This window comes from Caloenas nicobarica, chromosome 2 (assembly GCF_036013445.1).
Source record: "Caloenas nicobarica isolate bCalNic1 chromosome 2, bCalNic1.hap1, whole genome shotgun sequence".
In the NCBI taxonomy this organism is placed as follows: domain Eukaryota; kingdom Metazoa; phylum Chordata; class Aves; order Columbiformes; family Columbidae; genus Caloenas; species Caloenas nicobarica.
The window spans coordinates 137,734,053-137,754,599 of NC_088246.1; the positions used below are offsets into that span (position 1 = coordinate 137,734,053).

General features: G+C 35.8%; 1 protein-coding gene across 2 annotated transcripts in view; it reads right to left on the minus strand.

The window, feature by feature from the left end:
- Window positions 1-471: 471 nt before the first annotated feature.
- Window positions 472-20,547, minus strand: part of MMP16 (matrix metallopeptidase 16) — a 178,043-nt gene continuing 157,967 nt past the window's right edge. For both annotated transcript variants that reach the window (XM_065628035.1, XM_065628036.1), the window contains 3 exons: window positions 12,432-12,582; window positions 7,377-7,492; window positions 472-2,884 (listed from right to left, as the gene is read on the minus strand). In XM_065628035.1, coding sequence (XP_065484107.1) covers window positions 2,550-2,884; window positions 7,377-7,492; window positions 12,432-12,582 — 602 coding nt within the window. In that variant the 3' untranslated portion in view covers window positions 472-2,549. The remainder of the gene's footprint in view (window positions 2,885-7,376; window positions 7,493-12,431; window positions 12,583-20,547) is intronic.

A 20,547-nucleotide genomic window follows, 5' to 3' on the forward strand; every position in this document is an offset into this window, starting at 1 on the left:
ATCTTCATTTTTGATAGCCGTACATATGTATATCTGTTTATGCTCTAAGAAATAAGTTTGCAATGCTTTATAGCATGCCACATATGTTCATAAAATAAGTCCTCAAATCAATATAAAATCATGTAATTGAACAAAAAGGCATACTATTTTTCATGCTATGCTCAATATAAATATAAATTCAAGGCAGTCAAGCTATCCATTACCAAAATAATAATAACCATAATATATATGTATATATACCTACACTCTCTAAAAAATGATCCAGTTTTGTGGATTAAGAAACCAGTAAGAAATTGGTTGAATGTAGTACAAAAGTCTCATTTTATGTAAAAGCCAATACTGGCCATTTCAAGTATTTTAATACTTTCCTATAACCTTTTCATTAATAACTAGCTATTTGTAGAAATGATAATTTTATACTGAAAATTGTATTCAAGTTAAATAAAAATTAACTTCTACTGCAGTTCATTTTTAGAGTGTGCATGTATACATAGCAAAATACCCTTCTACAGATCTATCATAAATATTTTAGTTTATGTCAGTTCTTTTCTAAGAAAACACTTCAAAATTTTTTTCTTAATTTTTGGATAATGTATATCAGGCCTCTTAAGAAATAAAACTCGTCTTAGTTCATTTGCAACACCAGATTTCCTTCAGTTTGTGCCAGTTTGCAAGTTAAAGGTCAAAGATCAAAGACATAGGACAGTACACTTTAAGGAAATTTAGACAGTGAAGCTGTTCACAAAAGACAATGTTTAACTTGGTAATGACAGTCAACAGGTCAATAATCAAGTTCAAGGCAAGCTGTTCATTGTTGCAAAAGCTACTCCCCTCAAATCCTGGCTTTCATAAAAAACCAGGTGTCTGACTTTTGGGGTGCATCATTCTGACCATCTTTTAATAAGTTCACAGCCCAGTGACTGTAAAGCCTATTACTGCAAGAAGCAGCTCCTTAAATCAATAAAGAGGTCTGTCAGTTGCTGACTTTTCTCTAGGAAAAAAATATTGATACAAACCTGCTCTGCAGGTCACATGAAAATGACAATACTGCTGTTAGCACAAATTACACAGAATGACAAAGTGCTTTGGTGGTCTCTTGGCTCTGTCAGTGATATCATATTCGGCTGAAGGCCAGAAATTTGACTAACCCTTTGAGAACTATAGTGAACATGCAAAGGGGTAACACACACCGGAGGATACTCATGCAATATCAGAGTCATCGTTTTAGCTTTCCTTTGAAACTGTAGCTCTACCTCTGCAGAGGCAAATTGAATTATCATGCAACATAGTTTAAAAGAGAAATTCAAGATGCTTAAGGTAAAAGGCTAAGCTATAAAACTGTCACCAGTTTAGAAAAGTTCTTGGTAAGTGGTAGAAGTTATTAAAATTGGTTCCTTTAACCAGAAAGTAGCTGGTAAATATATTTTGTTTTCTATTTATGTTACAAATGCTTTTCTATCAATAATGCAAATAATTAAAAACACTCACAGTCACAGGAAATCTGTTTTGAAAAACCGATTTTCTTTTAAAACCTGTATTACCCAAACACAATCCTATAATTTAATGACAACCAAGATTAACATCCATCAGACTCTGAAAATGGATGCAATAGTTCTCAAAGGGTTACACCACCAATGTAATACCAGCGTCAAGTTTCTCTATAGCGTGACTGTTGCTTTAGTTCACTGAAATCCACTTCAGAGACAAACTGCTTTTTACCATGCTTTGGAATGAGTGCTCCTGACAGACCTATGAAAGGCCTGGGGCAGTTGGCTTGGTACAGCTTGGGAAAGATTATGCAGGAAAACCAACCAAGAATCAAATAAACCAATAAAAAGGTTCTGCTTGAATATAGTAATGAATATAAATGAGTTTAAAACATTGAGGACGTAGCCCAGAGCAGCTGTAAAAAACACAAAATGAATGTATTATTAAGGCTGTTACTATATTGCAGATATTTTGGCCCCTTGTTTGTTGGAAAATGGCTGTCCGAACAGTCTGAAGTCCTGCGTGTCATCCGAGTCTCCCACCTGACATAACTGGAAGTAGGAGTATAGGACTTTATCCATAGCAGACAGAAAGCAATCCTCTTTGGAGACAAAGCTGTTTTGGGTCTTCTCACTTTCCTGAAAGTTCCGTTGTAGGTTGTTGTGTTTTTCTAAAAAAATTTACTTTCAGCAAAAAATTTTTCAAAGGGGAACAGGCCTTAAGGGAAAAATGTAGAAACATTGGAATTTTTTTTTTCCTCTTCATTAGTTAATCCTGATAGTTTATCGGGCATTGAGCGTGCCGAGGAAAGGCCTAGAATTGAATGACAAAGAAAGACAAAGGACTGAAGAAACAGCAGATACTGTGTATCATGGAAGCTTCCCAGCTGAGCAAATCGCCACTCATGTGCAGGACAGGCAACCCCTTGGGTTTTAAAGATCAGCTTTGTTTCAGACTGACAGATGCCTGCTCCTAGCTAGGAAACTGCATAACACCTCTTGTGTTGAATCTCAAGTTACCACAAACTCCTGGGAGGGAAAGAAAATAACCAAAACCCTGCATCACACCCACTCTTGCATAGAGCGTTTGCAGTACAGTATGTGGCGGGGTGTTCCTTTCCTTTTGAACTGGAACACAGTGTAAACCAAGACGAGGAGGCACAAGGCCAGGATGCAGGGGATGACAATGGCTATGGCTTTCACAGTGCTGGCTGTGTTGTCCAGTTTGATGACAATGTCAACGTCATCTTGAGGGCTGTGTCGGTCTTTGTCTCGATCTGTTGGTCCATCACAACCCATAAAATCCTTGAGAATGGATCTGGGATAGCCAGGTTCCACACGGAGCATCTGGTTATTGAATTTCCAGTACTCTTTTCCTTTGTAGAAATATGTGAAGCCTGAGGAAGAAAATTGCAATTATTCATGGTCATGTCAGATCAAATCATGTCGTCAATACACCATGACGAAAACTACTGGTATCAAATTATTTTGTAATTAAAAAAAAAAAAAGGAACAGACTTCTGTTATAGGTCTTTCAAATCTTCTTTAGAAATTTTGTTTGCCGTTTCTAGAAAATCTAACATCAGGGTGGTTTGGTCTTTTTTTTTAAATTCAGTAAACTGTATTCAGTATTTTATTTTCTTCCATTACTACAAAAAAAAAAAAAAGGAATTCCAGATAATATGATCTTTGACAGACCAGAGTCCAGTTGATTTGTTCATTCACTCAAAACCCAACCAGAGTTGGAATCCCCAAGGCCACAACCTCTTCAAGATGGGAAGTCTACTGAAACAAATTGCAATGCTATGCTAGCCAGAAATGAGAACTGACCCTTTTAATGCCACATAACCTACTGCTGTACTTCAGAAGAAGGAAACTGGATGAAATAAAAGCAGCTTCGCCAAGAAAAAACAGGTATAATCAGATTTAAGTTTTCTGCAAAGAGCTGGGTTTTGATCATTCAGGTGCAATCCAATGTTATTACTAAACATGCTTAAATGGAAAAAAAAAACCAAACTTGACTCCCTGCCAAAAATCTACATTGCTTTATTATCCTAGCTGAAAAATGGCATTGATCTGGCAAGAAACAAACCTTCAGGATGGGTGAACTTCCTTCTACTGTTTATGCATTGAATGCAAAAAGCTGGGTTTTTCCTTATCTTTACTTTATAGACCTCAGCTAATTTCCTGCAGTACAAAAGGCCACTAAGAATACTAAGACAGATTGGGCACTATTTGTCATTTTAATAAGGCTTCCTGAAAAGATTGGTAACTGGCTATCTGGAGGTAATATTAATAATCACCTACTCAAACAGCAATTAGTTTCTTTCAGTTCTAAAAAAACCCAAAAAATAACTTGGAAGTATATTTTCTAGCTCAAACTATGTAGAAAATTCATCATCTACTGCACCTTTTCAGAATAGTTAGAATATTTGAACATTCTTCTACATTAGCTATTTATGTAATTTTAATGGCCTTCCTAGACACTGAAAAGGTACTCTTTTCCTTTCTTTAATCCCTTGCAGTTCTATTATCTGAGAATGTGTTAGTGTATCTATAGTTAGTGTATCTATAGAAAGGTTTCTAAAAAGAAAAGCACTGAGCTATATCAAAACAGTAGCTACAAGCCTTGTTCATAAAATGCCTTCAATTCTGTTTGGAACAAAACAAAGGATTGTAAATCTTTAAATACAATTAAGTTTTAAAAGTTTAGCATATGTAAAGTTCCTTATAACAATCTGCAATTTAAATAAAAATACTATTGAATGCAAAATTTCAGTATTTTCAGCCATAGGTTACCCTACATATGCATTTCATATAACATGTATGTAAGAAAGCACTGTACATACTGACCCTGGATAAATATTTCAGGTATATATGTTATATGTTATCTCTATCAATATTCCAATACATATATAGAGACCATATACAGATATGACATCTCTAAATCTATATGCTTGCATATCTACAGAAGACATATATGTATATATCAGGGGCATATATGAGTCAGAATACTGACATTAGTATTAATTGTCATTATACATTGAAATATCAAATTAAAATTTAAAAAATCAAAGCAGCAAAGGAATCACCAGCCCCTATAGATGCAGTAAAAATTCTTCAGTCAGAGTATATTTTCCACTGGAAAAACCTGAAGGTAGTTTAAACTTTACTGTCCCTTTGCTGAGGTAGGAACCAGGATAACAGTCAGTGACAGTTGAAGGACAGAAGTTAGCAGCAGAGAAGGGTAGTTATAAGAGACTGAGTAGTTTTACTGCTTCTCATGGCAGAGCAAGCGGTTTCAAACAACTGCTGAAAGTCATTTCATCTAATCAGCTTGACTTCTTGAGCTAGATTTGAGAGCTGCTTCTTACAATTTCCCAGGTGCTGGTTGCTGAGAGTAGTGAGCACAATGCTTGACCCAAACAACGTGGAAGAGTTTAGTAGTTAGTAATGTGTCAAATAGCAACTCACGAGTGGTAGCAAGCACAAGGAAAAAAAACCTCAATGGGCTATTAAAGTACACTACCTTTTCTCTTTCTTCTCTCTAAAATTGCCCCACTATCCACTTTAGCAGAATTTCTAGTTGGGAGGTGAGATTTTCTGTGCTGCTCTCAAGGTAGAAAGAAAAATTTCTCCAATCTGTAGAAGTTTGTGTGATCTCAGATTTAATGGAGCAACAGAAAGGAAATTTCTTCTTTGCCTCCTCCTAAGAATTTCTACGACAGCATTATAAACCAAATCACATTACGGGAGGTAGCAGGGAGAATTTCAAAGATGTTACCTGTACCTTACCAAGCCTCTAGAACACCGAGTCAGGATGCTGACTAGAGTAGGAAATTGGTTTTTCTTATCTTTCCCAAACCTCTTACTGCAAGATTACCCCAATTTTTTGTGGAAAGTGAAGGAAACTCCTTTATGGTCAAACTGATTGCAGTTGTTCATTTGCATAATTTACACAATAAAAGACAAGGGAAAGAAAAAGTATTCTTTAAAATGAAATGGATTAACTGGAAGACATACTTTCAGATGTTCCCCTGAAAGCTATATAGTAAAATTTCCTTGCCAACTTTGCTTCTGCCCAAAGAAAAGAAAACAGTAATCAACTTCTTTCCAACTAAGCTGTGCTGCTTCTTATTTGTATCTGCTTTTGTTTCTGTTATGAACTCTTTCTTAAGACATCTGTTTTCTTGATTTCAGGGAAAACATCTTAGTGGTCTTCTTGGGAACTTTATGGTGTCATTTTCAGTCCTCCTTTCTGCCCTGGGGCACTTTTAGGCTTTCTGAGAAGTCCAAACATGTCCTCTTTCCCTTCCCCTCTTCCATGGTCTCATGTCATATTTTACTACCCTCCTCATTTAAGAGTCAGACAGACTATCAAAGCCACTAGGGTAAAAGAAAAAAGAGAAGTGGCTTTGATGTAACTATGAGTCTTTACTGCCTTAGGAATGAGCGCTCTGCCTTGGCAGCACTTTTGAACCCACTGGTCTGAGTGCTGCAGTAAAATAATTTTCATTTGTAATGAGAAACACATATACCTGAGCTCAGTTCTGGAAAATTATTATGGGGAATGCAATCAAGGCAAGAAAAAAAAACCCAAACCCATACATACACACATACATACATACATACATATATATATATATGAAATGCCTTTTGGATGTCAATCTTTAAAAATAAGCTTTAAAAGTAATGACAAGAAGAAAGCAGAGGTTATATCCATTATGTTTATCTGTGTGTACATAAAGTTTGTGTACATTTCCACATATATGTGTATTTGCAAACAGCTAGTTATTGTGATGTATGCAGAATATCATCTTGACTGACCTACTTTCTAGTTAAAAATAAAACAAAACAAATGAAAGCAACACTAAAAAATTCCTTCTAGACAAAAGGCCAGAATCCAGAAGGGATTCTGCTTCTGGAAAAAACAAGAGACAAAGCAAGGAAGCAATTAAACATATTTCTGAAAAAACACCCAAACATTTCCATGGTAAATTACTTAATCAAGTTAGAGGTTGAAATAGGAGACTGAAATGGTTTATACAAGGAAAGAAATCTTTTTTATCTGCTTAGTAAAAGGAAATTAAAATAATATGGCAATATATACGTGTGCTGTGAGGCAAACAGAATAAACTCAGAACCTACTAATAAATAAATCATAAATGCCATACAACGTCTCTAACAGTGATAAGTGATGACAAATGCATATTTTTATTCCCATCAAAGGGATCTAAACTTGGTGCAGCTGAGGACTCTGTTGGCAACATGCCAGCAGCCCCCCGAGTAGCACTGAATTCTCATAAAATGGAGGAGATTTTGGCTACTCTCCTTCATTTGGAGGTGAGGCCAGCTGAGATTCTAGGCAGGTAATAGCACCTAGTACTAACATCCCTGTAATCTGCATTTCTGCATCATGGGCTTATGACATCTCAGATTTACATAGATTCCTGGGGATATTTCTGCTTAGATAAAGATTTTGCTTCCCTTTTCTAGTTGTTCAGCATGAACGTAATACCTTCTAAGCTGTTTATTCAGCCAACACTTTGACAATTCAAATAGAGACATACTGTGTTTAGGAATCTTGTTTTAAAGGGTATTGTAATTCAGCAGAGAATAACAATGACTAAATGAACTAAGACACAAGAAAAGAAAGATTGGAAATTAAGCCTTATGGTACTAAATTTGAAAGATTTTTCTCCATTGTGTTAAATGGCACATGTAAACAAAAAGCCATATTCACAACAGCGAGTACTATAACAGGAGATACCCTGTTCATAAATCAAGAATTCCTGTGTTACTTCACCTGAATAGTGAATCACCTCTCTACTACTCTATCTTACATAAAAGGTGTTACTAAATCATTAAAACAAGAGTCTGTTTGCGTACCATTTTCTTTGTGGACAAAGGCTCCCTGAGGAGATTCTGGGATACCTTTCCAAATCGTGATTGGTTTGGGATAACCAGGGTCCATGGATCTCATTTCTTCACTGTACCTCCAGTACCTGATTAAAAAAAAAAGACATTTATAAAATAGCAGATGAGTAACTACATAATTTTTCATTATAATGTTTGCTACATTCATTAGCCACAAAAGGGAATACTTGATTTCTTTTCTTTGAACATACCACCAGATTAAAAAGAAATCTATTTGCAGACCAGACAACCATTTCATGTAAATGGAAAGAAGATAAAAGATTTTTGCACTTTGACAACTAAATCAGAATGCATATCACTAATAATCACAGTGATTCTGATGCCTAGGACTTCTGCACAGTAACACAGAGATGCAACATATGCAAAAAAGGTACATGAATATTTTAGATAACATTTTAATCATGAAAGTAACAGTAGCTTAATATTAAAATGCTTCCAGCAATCTTAACTCCTTATATATATGCATTACAGTAGCTTTTCATTTCATTATCATTAAAGAGATACAGTGTAACACAAAATTTAACCTGGTTTTGTGCCTTTTTGCCATGCAGCTCTTCACCAATTTAAAAAGCTTCAGCACTGAAATTCTACACAACCTGAATATGTAGGAAGTATTTACAATTGTGATTTTATTTACACTTACAGATAATGTTGATAATTTCTTCGTCCTTATGCAGCTAGCTAAATCGCTGTATTATAAGCTGGTTCTAAGACTTATTTAGTATTTCTATTAGTAGAATATTTCTATTTCTATTAATACTATTATCTAGTATTTCTATTTCTATTTAGCCATTCTGCAGGTATGTCAACCAGAAAAGGAAGGTCAAAAGAAGTATAATCCCTCTGATAAGCAAGACTGGCAGACTGGTAACAACAGAGGAGGAGAAGGCTGAGGTACTCAACAACATCTTTGCCTCGGTCTTCACTGGCAAGCTCTCTTCCCACACCTCTTGAGTGGATGAACTGTAAGATGGGGATTGGAGGAGCAAAGTCCCTCCCACTTTGAGGATCAGGTTTGTGACCACTTGAAGAACCTGAAAATACATATTTCTATGGGACCTGATGTGATGCATCCCAGAGTCCCAAGGGAATTGTCTGATGTAGTTGCCAAGCCACTTTCCATGATATTTGAAAAGTCATGGTGGTCAGGTAAAGTCCCTGGTGATTGGAAAAAGGGAAACACCGCACCCATTTTCAGAAAAGGTAGAAAGGAGGACCCTGGGAGCTACCGATCTGTCAGCCTCACCTCTGTGTCTGGGAAGATCATGGAACAGATCCTCCTAGAAGTTATGCTAAGGCACATGGAGGATAGGGAGGTGATTCGGGACACCCAGCATGGCTTCACCAAGGGCAAGTCCTGCCTGACCAACCTAGTGGCCTTCTACGATGGAGTAACTACCTCAGTGGACACAGGAAGGGCTATGGTTGTCATCTATCCATACTTCTGTGAAGCCTTTGACGTGGTTCCCCACAACATCCTTCTCTCTAAATTGGAGAGGTATGGATTTGATGGGTAGACTGTTCAGTGGCTGAGGAACTGGCTCGATAGTCACAAAATCAGTTTTATTCATGTGAAAAATTACATGACACTGCAGACACTCACCACTTCAGGTCATCAAGAGCCAGAGAATATACCACTTCCACTGATAATCTGGCCACTGCTAAAAACTTGACCCTTTTTCTAATTTGAATTCATTTGACTTCAGCTTTTAGAAATCCTTCTTATGATCATTCCTGATATATTAAAGAGTCCTGAAGTGGATGATATTTTGCCCCTGCCAAGGTACTTAGACATTCTAATCCATTCACATCTTAATCTTTTTTAAAAACAAAATGGTCTAAACTCCTCTATATTTCTCCCTGTGGGGCATTTCTCTAGTTTTAATCTTTCAATTAATTTAAAAGGTGGCAAATATCAAGTAGGTTGAGAGTTGGCAAGTTACATTAAAAAACATTTGTATTTATTTTTTTCTTTCTAGTCTGATTTCTTAATCTAGTCACATACGCATGAGCAACCAGCCAACAAAGCAATGACCTTTATTTTGAAAAGTAACACCTTTCAGAGTTTACATGGAGAAAGAACCAATGTGTGGAAGTAGTAAACAAAGCTCTGATATCAATACTATTGCAACCAGTTCTTGCTCATTTGTTCACTCTGCGTTTCTTCATCCTTAGCTTTTCCTTTCACATTTGCCTGTTCTCTCTTTCTCTCTGTTTCTTTATTCTCACTCTTTGCTGGAGTTTAATATTCTATTCTCTAGTTTCTATTTTTATCCGCATTTCTTCTTTATCAACTATCTTGCCTTTTCCTCTGTCTCTCTTTCCCAGAACGCTATTTCCTTCCTGCATACTTCCACTGATTTTCCTTTTTTCTCTTCCAAACTTCTCACCTTTTGGAGCTTCTTCTTTTACTAACCTCTGCATCTTCCGCTGGGCTGCATGATGGAAACAGAGTCCTATAGGACTTTCAAAAATATACTTTGTCATTGAAAAAGTCTTTGAGGAGACACCCAGTGCACACTGAAAAGTCCCAAAACTGGTTTTTTTTTCAGCATTGATGAGAAATCCTATGAGGGAAGGAGTGATCAGGATACCATCTTGGCAATCTGTGCTGGAATAATGAGCATGACTACAGAGTAAAGAAAAGCCTACTCCTGATTCTCCTTGGCATGGCGAATGTTCACAAGCAGACTGCCCAGTGGTGATTTGAGTGATTTGAGATTTACAAACTATATAAATTGTGCTACTGTATCTCAAAGACTCATAAAGTAGCAGATGGAAAATAAAGTGTACTTTAGAAAAAGGGAATTTGGAAAATATTTGGTAAAACATGTCCTTTCCTGTATCTTATCCTTTTTACTTAATGTTATTCTGAACCATTGGATGACTAAGTTTTATGAAGAAAAAAATATTCATTTAAACTCTAAAGTACAAAAACTAGTCATACCAGACAGGGCCATAAACAAGGCCATGTGTCAAGAAGTGCAGCAAACCTGTTCTCATCTTGTCCTGCACTACTACTGAGTTCTGGTAGGAGAGGAATGAGAGAGGGCAAAATGTTTTCTGTAGTCATCTTTTATTCCCTCTTTAGTTTCCATACAATTCTTTGGAAGAATTATATTTAGTGTTTAAATGGATCATTTCAAATAGTAATAATGATGATCCATACAGGAGCTGCTTTAGACATATGGGTATTACAATACCATTTACTATTTGGACTTCTTCTTACTGGTTTTGGTTGGGTTTTTTCTTTTTCTTTTTTTTTTTCATCTTATAGCCAACATTTGATGCCTTGTATTCTATTGTTCTAACTTTTTATGTATACCACTGTTCTGGGACATTTAACTCTCTAGGTTCTGCCCTGGAGCTCCTTAACTACAGATTACCGTCAAAACAAAGCAAGTATACATGTCCTTAAGTTACATAAGGAGGAGCAAACTTTGCTATTTTGATGCTGCCATAACTTTTTGGTTCCCTTTCATTCCTACCTCCTGCCACTGAGAGCTACATTTATGTTATAACTTCTTCAGGAAAAGATCGACCACTATAGTAGACTTATACGTATTACTAAAACCAGCAGGAGAATTCAACTCTAACTTCATATTAAGAAAAAATTGTGATGTAAACATTGAGAAACTTAGTGGTATATGGGTTTATTCCCACTGGTGGTCAATATCCTATAATAGCTCAATTATCTCTGTAAGGCTCATGTAGTTCGATCTTCTAATATACTGCATTGCATTTATAGGCTGCTGAGTTTCATTGTGCTTGTTAGCTCTAAGTAGCAACTTCTCCATCAACAGATGCTTTCTCTGATAGTTCTTTTTGCTTTCTGTTATTATCACTAGAGTTTTAGGAAAGTTTTGCCTTTAAATAACTGCCTGGACATGGAAATATAAAACCACACTGCTGAATAAAGCCTAAAGGAAGTATAGGTCATATAAGATTCCTACTGTATATACTTTCCCAGGAGTGTGGAGGTGGAAAATTATTACCTGAAAATGAACATACATTAAAAAAAAAATCACTGTAGTGTCCTAAACATATTCTATGATGTGCATGAAATTAATTTCTTAAGTGATCCATGAATACTATTACTGTCTCAGAATCCTGAGTACCACACAGTAACAAAAACAGTCTTCATATTTTAATAATACTAATATAAACATTAGAATTATTAATAAAGAATAATTTATCTCTGAGCACTCAGAAATTGCACAGTGATACACCAATCAACAAACATAGTAACATCCTGAAAACCTGTAAAATCCATCATACAGATAACTTGCAGGGTTTCAAAAATTAATGAGTTCTCAACATCTCTATAAAGCAGACAAATATTCTTTTCCTTATTTTTACAGACAAGGAAACAAAAACACAGACACACTAAGTGACTAGTGCAAGTCTCTTTCAGGACTGGAAAATAACTCAGATTTTATAATTTTTTTTCTGTTCTGTATTAATCATAAAAATAAGTGTCCTTTCTGAAGGGAACTGTAAGATTTATTTAAAAATAATTCCCAGGGAACTGCTCAAATTGTTCTGTATCTTCCTGGTTTAGTTGTCATTTCCCTTTCTTACCTCATTTTTAAATAGTAGCATAGAACCCATTTTCACTGACCTTAAAAATCTTTGGATCATGCCTTGCTTGTTGATGTGCTAGAGTTTAGAAATTTAGATAAAAAGGAGCAGGTAAGAGTGGGCATAACTACATTACTTTGAATATTTAAGTCAAATTTGCCACAACTGTGACTTGCCTATTGACATTTAAAATGTAACTTTTCCACTGGATATACAAATATTCACTTCAGTATATTCACAGAAATATAATTTAGCTTATAAAAAAATATGAAAACAGTATGGCCCTCTATGCAGGAGGAGTTAATTTCCTTCAAAGAAATTAATTGTTGAAGTGGCTTGACTACTTCTTCTGAGAAACAGAGGAAAAGAGTTACAGGCTTAGCTGGTAACCACCAAATAGCTTCCTTACAGAATTCCTATACCAACCTATCTCCTTTGAAGAAGTAGGTTTTCCCAACGTCTTCCCACCAAATTGCTGAATCAATGCCGTGGGAAGGAATTCCGCTTCCAAGTGTTATCAAATCGTGAGGATAACCTGGCTGGAGAGTAGTGTCCTTGAAAACCCAGAACTTGTTACCTGTACAAAAGCACATAGATACGCATACATACATATGTGTTAGTTTTCAGTACTCTCAGTGTAAATACACTCCTAAGAAGTAAGAAAGACTCCTGAAGGGCTACAGAGGTTCTGCCAAACACAATGAAATGAAGAATGTTCTACCACTGCAGATAATACAAAATTAAATATGCCTTACAGATATCTTGAATTATTAAGGCATCTTTCATTCAATAAGCCCACAGAATAGTTTGATACCAACTATATAGGGAACAAACCCAGAATGAAAATGAAATAATCCCAAGAGGCTCTGTCATTGAGAATGTAATACATTTACAGCAATTCTACACAACAGATTTACTACACAACAGATTTACATTTCATGAGGAAAGAAAGGTAAATTTTAAGATAAAATGAGGTAAGAAAACATATAAATAAATAAGAAAGAGAAATGCCTATCCTCATATACTTTTATTGCTCTGTAGTCTCCTTTTCAAGAAGTTAAATTACTTATGAAGGATGTACAGATTATTTCTGAAATGACCACAGCATTTAAAATAATTTTTTATCATTTTTTTAGTGTGGTCTAAAGACTATAAACTGAGGTTCTGAAGTCCCACAGAGGTAACCCTTGTGTTCCTGAAATTAACAGGGGGTTGCTTTTAGTACCAGTGGCAGTAAGACTGGACTTCTGTTTGTGGGTGACAAATCATTCAAAACCACCCAACTGACTTATTACATGCTGATAATACGAGGTAGTTGTGCAGCTCCAGCTGGTGTTAGCATAGTTCCCACACAAATCTCAGGTTACCTAAACTGTCTTAATATAAATAATAGGCAAGTGCCTCCTGGACAGCAGTGCTCAGTGGTTGAACCCCTACTGTTGCAGTTACTAGCTAAATTTGTTATCTATATAGGGGTATGCATTTCTACAGAAGCAGCAGTTGCACCAGTGATTTGTAGTATAGGCCTCCTGTACCTGGTTTTGGAGAGGATGCTACCTGTGCTCTCTCTTATAACTGGGGAGCTTATGTCACCAGCCCACAGCTCCAGATTCCCACCTTCAGCTTATTCCAGCTATCCAGCCAAGCTTGTCTTCCTCAGTGAACACTTCCACAATTACTTCACCTGGTTAGTCATCTCATATTAAACCTTTGGTCTAACATTTTCCCAATAATTGAGTTGCCCTCCACTCTTTACTAGGGCCTTCTCAACATACTGTGCCTCCTGTCCTATTCTTAAAGCTATCTTCTCCTTTATACATTTTTGCTTTCTTCTAATTCTTCTTCAAAACATACTTGTGTCTTTTCAGCAGAGACTTCTCTTTCAAACACAAACAGCTCTAGCTGAAAAAAGGGAATAAAGATTCTCATATGCCCCCTCGAAACAGGGAAAATGGAGCTTAATTTGAATTTTAGTACTTATCTGAAGAGCTTGCTTTGAGGCCTGAGTTCTCTTTGCATTATGTCATCTAGGCCACAGGGACACTCTTTCTAAGCTAGACTGCAGGCTCCATTGCGTAGGAACCATGTGTTTATTTTATCTTCAAAACACTACCTTTATCTGTGTTTCCAAAAAAGCAATGCTATTTTTAGTAATAGTAGCACTGAAGGAGAAGATACTCTTTGACATCATGTAGACCCTTCTGAGTTACATCACAGAAAAGTCCAGAGAAGATCTATGAATGTATATATTGGATTGGCCTGTTGGATGCTTCACTTTAGTCTACCCATTGTTATTCATGACAAAGATATTTAAAATATAAGGGGAAAAGTCTGAAAATATATTTTGCTCAAAAACATTTGGAAAGATATCCTAAGAGATAAAATCATGGCTGTTCATATTAGCCATTGCACTTACCTGTAAGGCTAGGCAGGCTGTTGCACAGACGTACAGAGTTAAGGCATTGTGCTGTATAAATATTTTATAAGGAAATGTAATCCTACCCCAAAAATCTAGGATCAGGTGTATGCCAGAGTCACCAAGATGGAAAATCTGGAGAGCTGTTTTGCAATTGGTTTTATACCTCATCTATCCCTCAGCGGTATTAAATGTCTGTTTAAAGGGAGGGGGTTTTTTTTGTGTGTTTTTGTTGGTTTTTTGTTTGTTTGGTGGGGTTTTTTGTTTGTGGGTTTTTTGTTGTTTGTTTGTTTTTATCTCCCTGTTTGTACTGTAGTGATTTAAACCATGCTTTCATTTTATCATGGTTTTAATTAGGAGACGGGATATATTTTCAGTCCCTCCTGTGCTGGGTTTCCAGCTTCTTTCCAGCTGCTTGTCACCCACTTCCAAGCAGAGACTGATCCATCTTCTCCCCCCTGCTAGTTAAAGGAAGAAAGGGCTCAAAGAATGAGTATGTACAGAGCCATTTGAAGTACTGACAATAAAACAGACACAGAGATCTATGAAGAACAGTAATGGAAATCTGAGGTCTCTGTTGACCTGGGATCAAGGTCTGTGCTAACCTGACATTTACCTTTACAGAGATTCCTTACAAAATTCACTTATAGGGTTTGATCGTGACAGAGATGAGCATCTTCAGTCATTCACTGACTCTCCTCCCACGGTTTATTCTTTTGCCAATTCAGACGACTGGACACAGAAGGCTTCAGATGGTAATGGCAGTTTCAAATGCAACAATAAAAGAAGTCATGCATTTTGGACCTTACTATTTGGTATTTATGGCATGAACAACAGATGGCATCCAGTGAATGATACTGAGCCAGCTCTTTTCTCTTTCAGAAGATCATTCAAATGACAGCTGTTGCACAGCATTGAGAGGCATATGCTGTGATGTAGGTAATGCCATTACCTTTCTCTGTGCCTCAGAAGGAATAAAAGTAACAATTGTTAGGGATAGGCCATTATCAGCCATACCCAAGAGTCAAATTTGGTTTTGTTGTTTTGTTTTGTTTTGTTTTGTTTTTTTCTGTTTAGCTTCTATCCCTCAGCTGGAGGAAAGTGGGTGGCTGTTGATCAGAGAATTTCCAAAAAGTCAGAAAGAAATGAGCAACTTTCAGGCTCAGAACCAAATATTACGAGTAACAGATGAAAATAGTGCAAAAGTTGCCTGTCTGGGATGAGAAGTAGCTCCTTCTATTTATAACTTATATTTATGCACTTTAAAATGTATTAAAAGTGAATAGTTAAGTCAGTATGCTTTCATTTAGCTCATATTCCACTTCCATGGGTAAACAGTCAATAAACTCCATTAATTGTGATTATAGTGGAAATAGAGAATACATGAAAAAAACAGAATAGTTATCATTTTATCCTTCTCATAGATAACTAATGCTTGTTCAGAGTCCTAATCGATACCCTTGGCAGAAATCACCACTGTATTTATTTTACAAAGGGTTTTTTTTAAGGTCTGGTTGGTGGGTTTGTTATTCTTACAGAGAAAAAAGCACCACATGTTTCACGAAGTCTGGCCAACTTTTAGAATGTTTCATCTCTCTGCTTTTATTCCCTCATGTTAGATCTAATATAATAACAAGCAGAATGGTAAGGTCACAAGCTGAGAATGAAGCAAGTGATAAAAAAGTCAAAATGTCTTACTTTTTGCAATAATGCTTTGTTAAATATCATCACTGTAGGGAAACAATTGAGAAGGATGAACTGTGACTGCAATTATTTGAAGGCTCTCAACATCTATCTTTGACATTCTACAAAACTTACTGGAAATAAAGGGTATCTGTATTGCTGTGCTTCACTTGAAATATTGAATATTTAACTCCAGATAGTCTTCAGACTATTTCAATATCTACTGACTACTGCAAACAATTATGCAGTTTTCAGGAACTGTAGTTCTTCCTTTGTAGAATCAGAATGCTGAACAGTTATGCTCCTGTGTTGTTAATGACCAAGTTTTTTGTTCATGTTATATGCAATTATGATATGTGTGCACTGTGAGACCTGTGTGGAGACAAATTCTCAAAACTGTTGGGAACTATATTCAATTGAAACCAGTTAAAATTTTAATATATAATTTTGAAGTGTTTTTTTTTTTCCTCCGGTCACCCTTGCTCTTAATTCTGGACTTTCAAGCCAGGATCAAGTGTCTTCTTAGTAGTATCCCCAAATTATTATTCATGCTTCCTTTTTTCTCATTCTCTTTTCCCACATCAAGTTTTTGTCATTTCTCTGCTCCATGATCTGACACTATAGTACATCTATTTTTCAAAATAAAACTGTCAAGCACTGGGATAAGTGCAGTTGAAACTTATGATGGTGGCACTGGTCATATGAGTTTTACAGGGGCCTTTCTGTTGCTACATTTGGTTTACCATAACATTCAAGAGTGCAGATGGCTTGACAATTTCATTTTTAGCACCATATAAATTCCCACAGGTAGACAGAATAAATTTTACTATTCACGCTTTCTCATTTAAGAAAAAAAGTCTCATTCTGGTGTCATCTTCTTATTATCATTCAGCATGGACACCAGTACTGAATAGTAACAAGAATGTAAACATCTTTTTATAAGCAGCCATGCACCAGATTGCAATGTACTTTATGAGCATTATGAGGCACAAGGAGGTAGGCCAAGTACCTTAAGCCACACAAATGACCGAGCATCACTTTGCACTACAATCATGCCACTGAATTTTTACAATTGTTTTCCCTTGTGCAAGTAAATAAATATTACTGAAGAAATGAAATAGAAGTCAAAATGGTAATATTAAAAAAATCAATGAAATTTCAAAACCAAAGAAGACATTTGATCCAATAGTCTTGAACCTGATTCAGCTTGATTTTCCATAGACATCTAACACAGCATGCATGATCTCACAGGCTCCTCGTGTATTCTCAGAAGAGTAATGTCAAATAGGTATAAATATACTGATAGATTTTCATTAGCACAAGTTAAGAATAACTACATTTCTTATAGCAAAAACACAAGCTACAGAGATGTTTCAAAGGTTCATAAATGGATGTTCCATCCTGATCTGCCATCTCGTATCATTTGCATATGGCTCATATTTTCCAACATAGCTCCCATTAAAAAAAAAAAAAATCTTAGTTTTTAAATACTTTTAGACCTTTACTAATCTATATTTCTACTACTGTAAAGAGAAGTCCACTAATATCATGAATCCAACTGTATACACAAAGGCTTTGTTTTATAATTTAAATAAATTGTTTCAAATGTGATGTTTGACATTGTGAAAGACAAGGTCTGAGACAAATCAAATAGATTATAGATTATTGAAAATACATGAGATTTGTGGATTTCTAAAGAGATAAACAGAATGTCTCAATCCAGGATGGTTCACAGGGTCAATCCTGAGTGCATCTTAAAAATGTCACTGGTCTAACAGAATATCACTTATCCTGAACTTATGACAGTGTAGGCATGTAAGGAGAAACAAGGTGGCAATTACTAGCAATCACAGACGAGTAAATTGGCTTACTCCTTTCTTCATCTTCCTCAGAGAGTAGAGATATTGCTCCACAAATATGAAAACAGGAGTGAAAAAACAGTCAGTCACAGGAGGTCCTGTTTCACATTAGTTAAAAAGCCTCAAAAATGAGTGAAAGAGAGCAGAGGAGATGGACGGTGTGTCTGGAACTTTCCTTTGAGCACCTGCAGAAGAAACAGCGGCTGTTCTGAAGGGAGGATATTTACACACTGATCTGTTTCTCCAGCACACACCAGAGACTCAAGACTGTATACCTTACAGGACATTGGATGTTACTGATGACTTTATTTAAAAATCTGCAGGTACACACCGTCTTCACTCAAACACCACGCTTTTCTGCTGTGAAGAACTGACCAGCTTTAAAATGAAGTGATCTGGAAAATGTTTTCTGAAAGAAGAACATAGTGACAGTGTTCCAGTCCCAGCTCCGTGATGGCACTCACTCCATCTTTTCTATGTTTCCTCTGTATCACAGACATAAATGTTGGCTTAGATATGTGCTTTGTGAATACATCTGTATGCCAGACTTCAGACTTAAAGCTCCTTCTAGAACTTACTTGGTTTAACCAGTTTTAGATTGGTAAAGCACACTCTTTGGATAACGTTCTGTTTGCTCATCATTTTAACAACAATCAACTTGTCTATTTCTGCACCTTGGGACGACTACTTGTACTCTTTTCCTAGGAAGAAATTTTGTGAGGGAATGGAAGAAATGAGACGATGATTGTTACTTAGAGTCTTTAATATAGACTTCCGCAATCATGTTCCACAAGACAGCTGAGATCCTTGGTTAACAGGAATATTCAGGAACACACATACAAAAGACTCAGCTGCACTTATTGATTCTGTGGCAGTGGAAAAACATGTATTATGCTGATAAACAAACACGATCAGGAAGATATCGGAAATCATGAAGAGGAAGTTTGGTGGAGAAGCAAAGATTCAAAAAAATCACACAAGTCAAAGGGACAGTAGAAATGCCACTGGAAAAATAAGGAAGGAACTTTGAAAAGAAAGGATGTGGAAAAATACCTGCAATAGAAAATCCACATATCACATGATATCAGCTAGAAGGCACAAAACTAGCCAGTCTGAAATCAGAGAGCATAAGCTGGGGATGATGAAAACTACACAATATTCTGACTTCTAACAGCACAAACCTGATTCTTCTCTTGCCTTAATTAATCTTGATTATTTAATTACCCAGGTAGAAAATAAAAAAGTTCTTCTCCTCCCTTTATTTTTTAGCTATTACCTACAGACTACTGAATCAACTCATTTCTCTAAGACCTAACAAGAGTCAGTCAGCATCAAGTGAAGAGTTAAATAATTATTATACATTTTGAGGTCACTGGGAAGGAAAAGAAAGCAGATTTAAGACTAAGTTTGATCCTCTCAGTCTGAAGCTCAGGTAATGGATTCCAGCATTATCCAGGTCTGGAATGCATAGGATGGTTCCTTTGCTCTAGGTAGCAGTGATAAGCAATGGAATATCTACAGAGTAATCTTTGTATCCTCTCATGTCCCATGGACCCAAAAATCAAGCAGATGGCTGGAGACTTGGAGGTACCTTGATCATGATTCCGGATCTTATCAACTTTATGACCTGAAGTTTGTTTTACGTCAACAGAAATAAAAGCATATGCTGTATTGAACTCATGTAAATAAAAAATGTACTATACGGAATGTAATTTTCCTTGTGTTTCATAAAAAAATAAAATTTCCTTATTAGTAAAACATAAACTTCATATTCATTGTACTGTTATGCAGTGTTTCTGACATTATTAAACATTTTCCATTTAGCATTCCCAAGATGAACATGTATCCACAGGGAATGAAATATTATTTCTATCTCCCTGTTTGTGATTCCACTTGTAAAAAGGAACCTATTTTTCATATAACGACTTAAAAAAAAATTTTCTACCTTTTTGTAATGAGTGAACAAGTGAATCACAATACTAAATAGGTCAATAATTTTTCAAGTACCTATTCAGTTTCTCCTTTTTTCTCCCAAATGATTATCATACTTTACATGGTTTTCACTCTTTTGTCGCCAAATGGGTATTTATTTAACATATAGGATAATTTTCTCATTAAATCTAAATCAGATGCATGTTCAAGAACTTTAATTTTGAATGTCCAATGCCTGGAGTTAAACTCTTGAAAAGAATAATTAGCAACAACCAATCCATACAACAGATTTCCTGGAGTTTATGCTTCTTTAAAAAATCTAAATACATATCTATGAAAAATATATTTATTTTTCACACCTGAAACTCCTAACATCACAGTTCTCAGATGAAATAAATACATCACACTATGGTGAGATATAAGTAGAACAGATGCCATTTAGATACACACAAATTTCATTTGTAAAAAGGAAGAAGAACAAAGAGAACCACAAAAAAAATATGGAACTGTGTTAATTCTTGATTCCCAATAGACATTTTTCAAAAAGGATTTCATAGTAGATATTGGCATTGCTATGCCTCTTATTTATACTTCCAAATTTTTACTGAATATGTAAGAGTATATAATCTGTTACTCTGAAATGTAATAATAA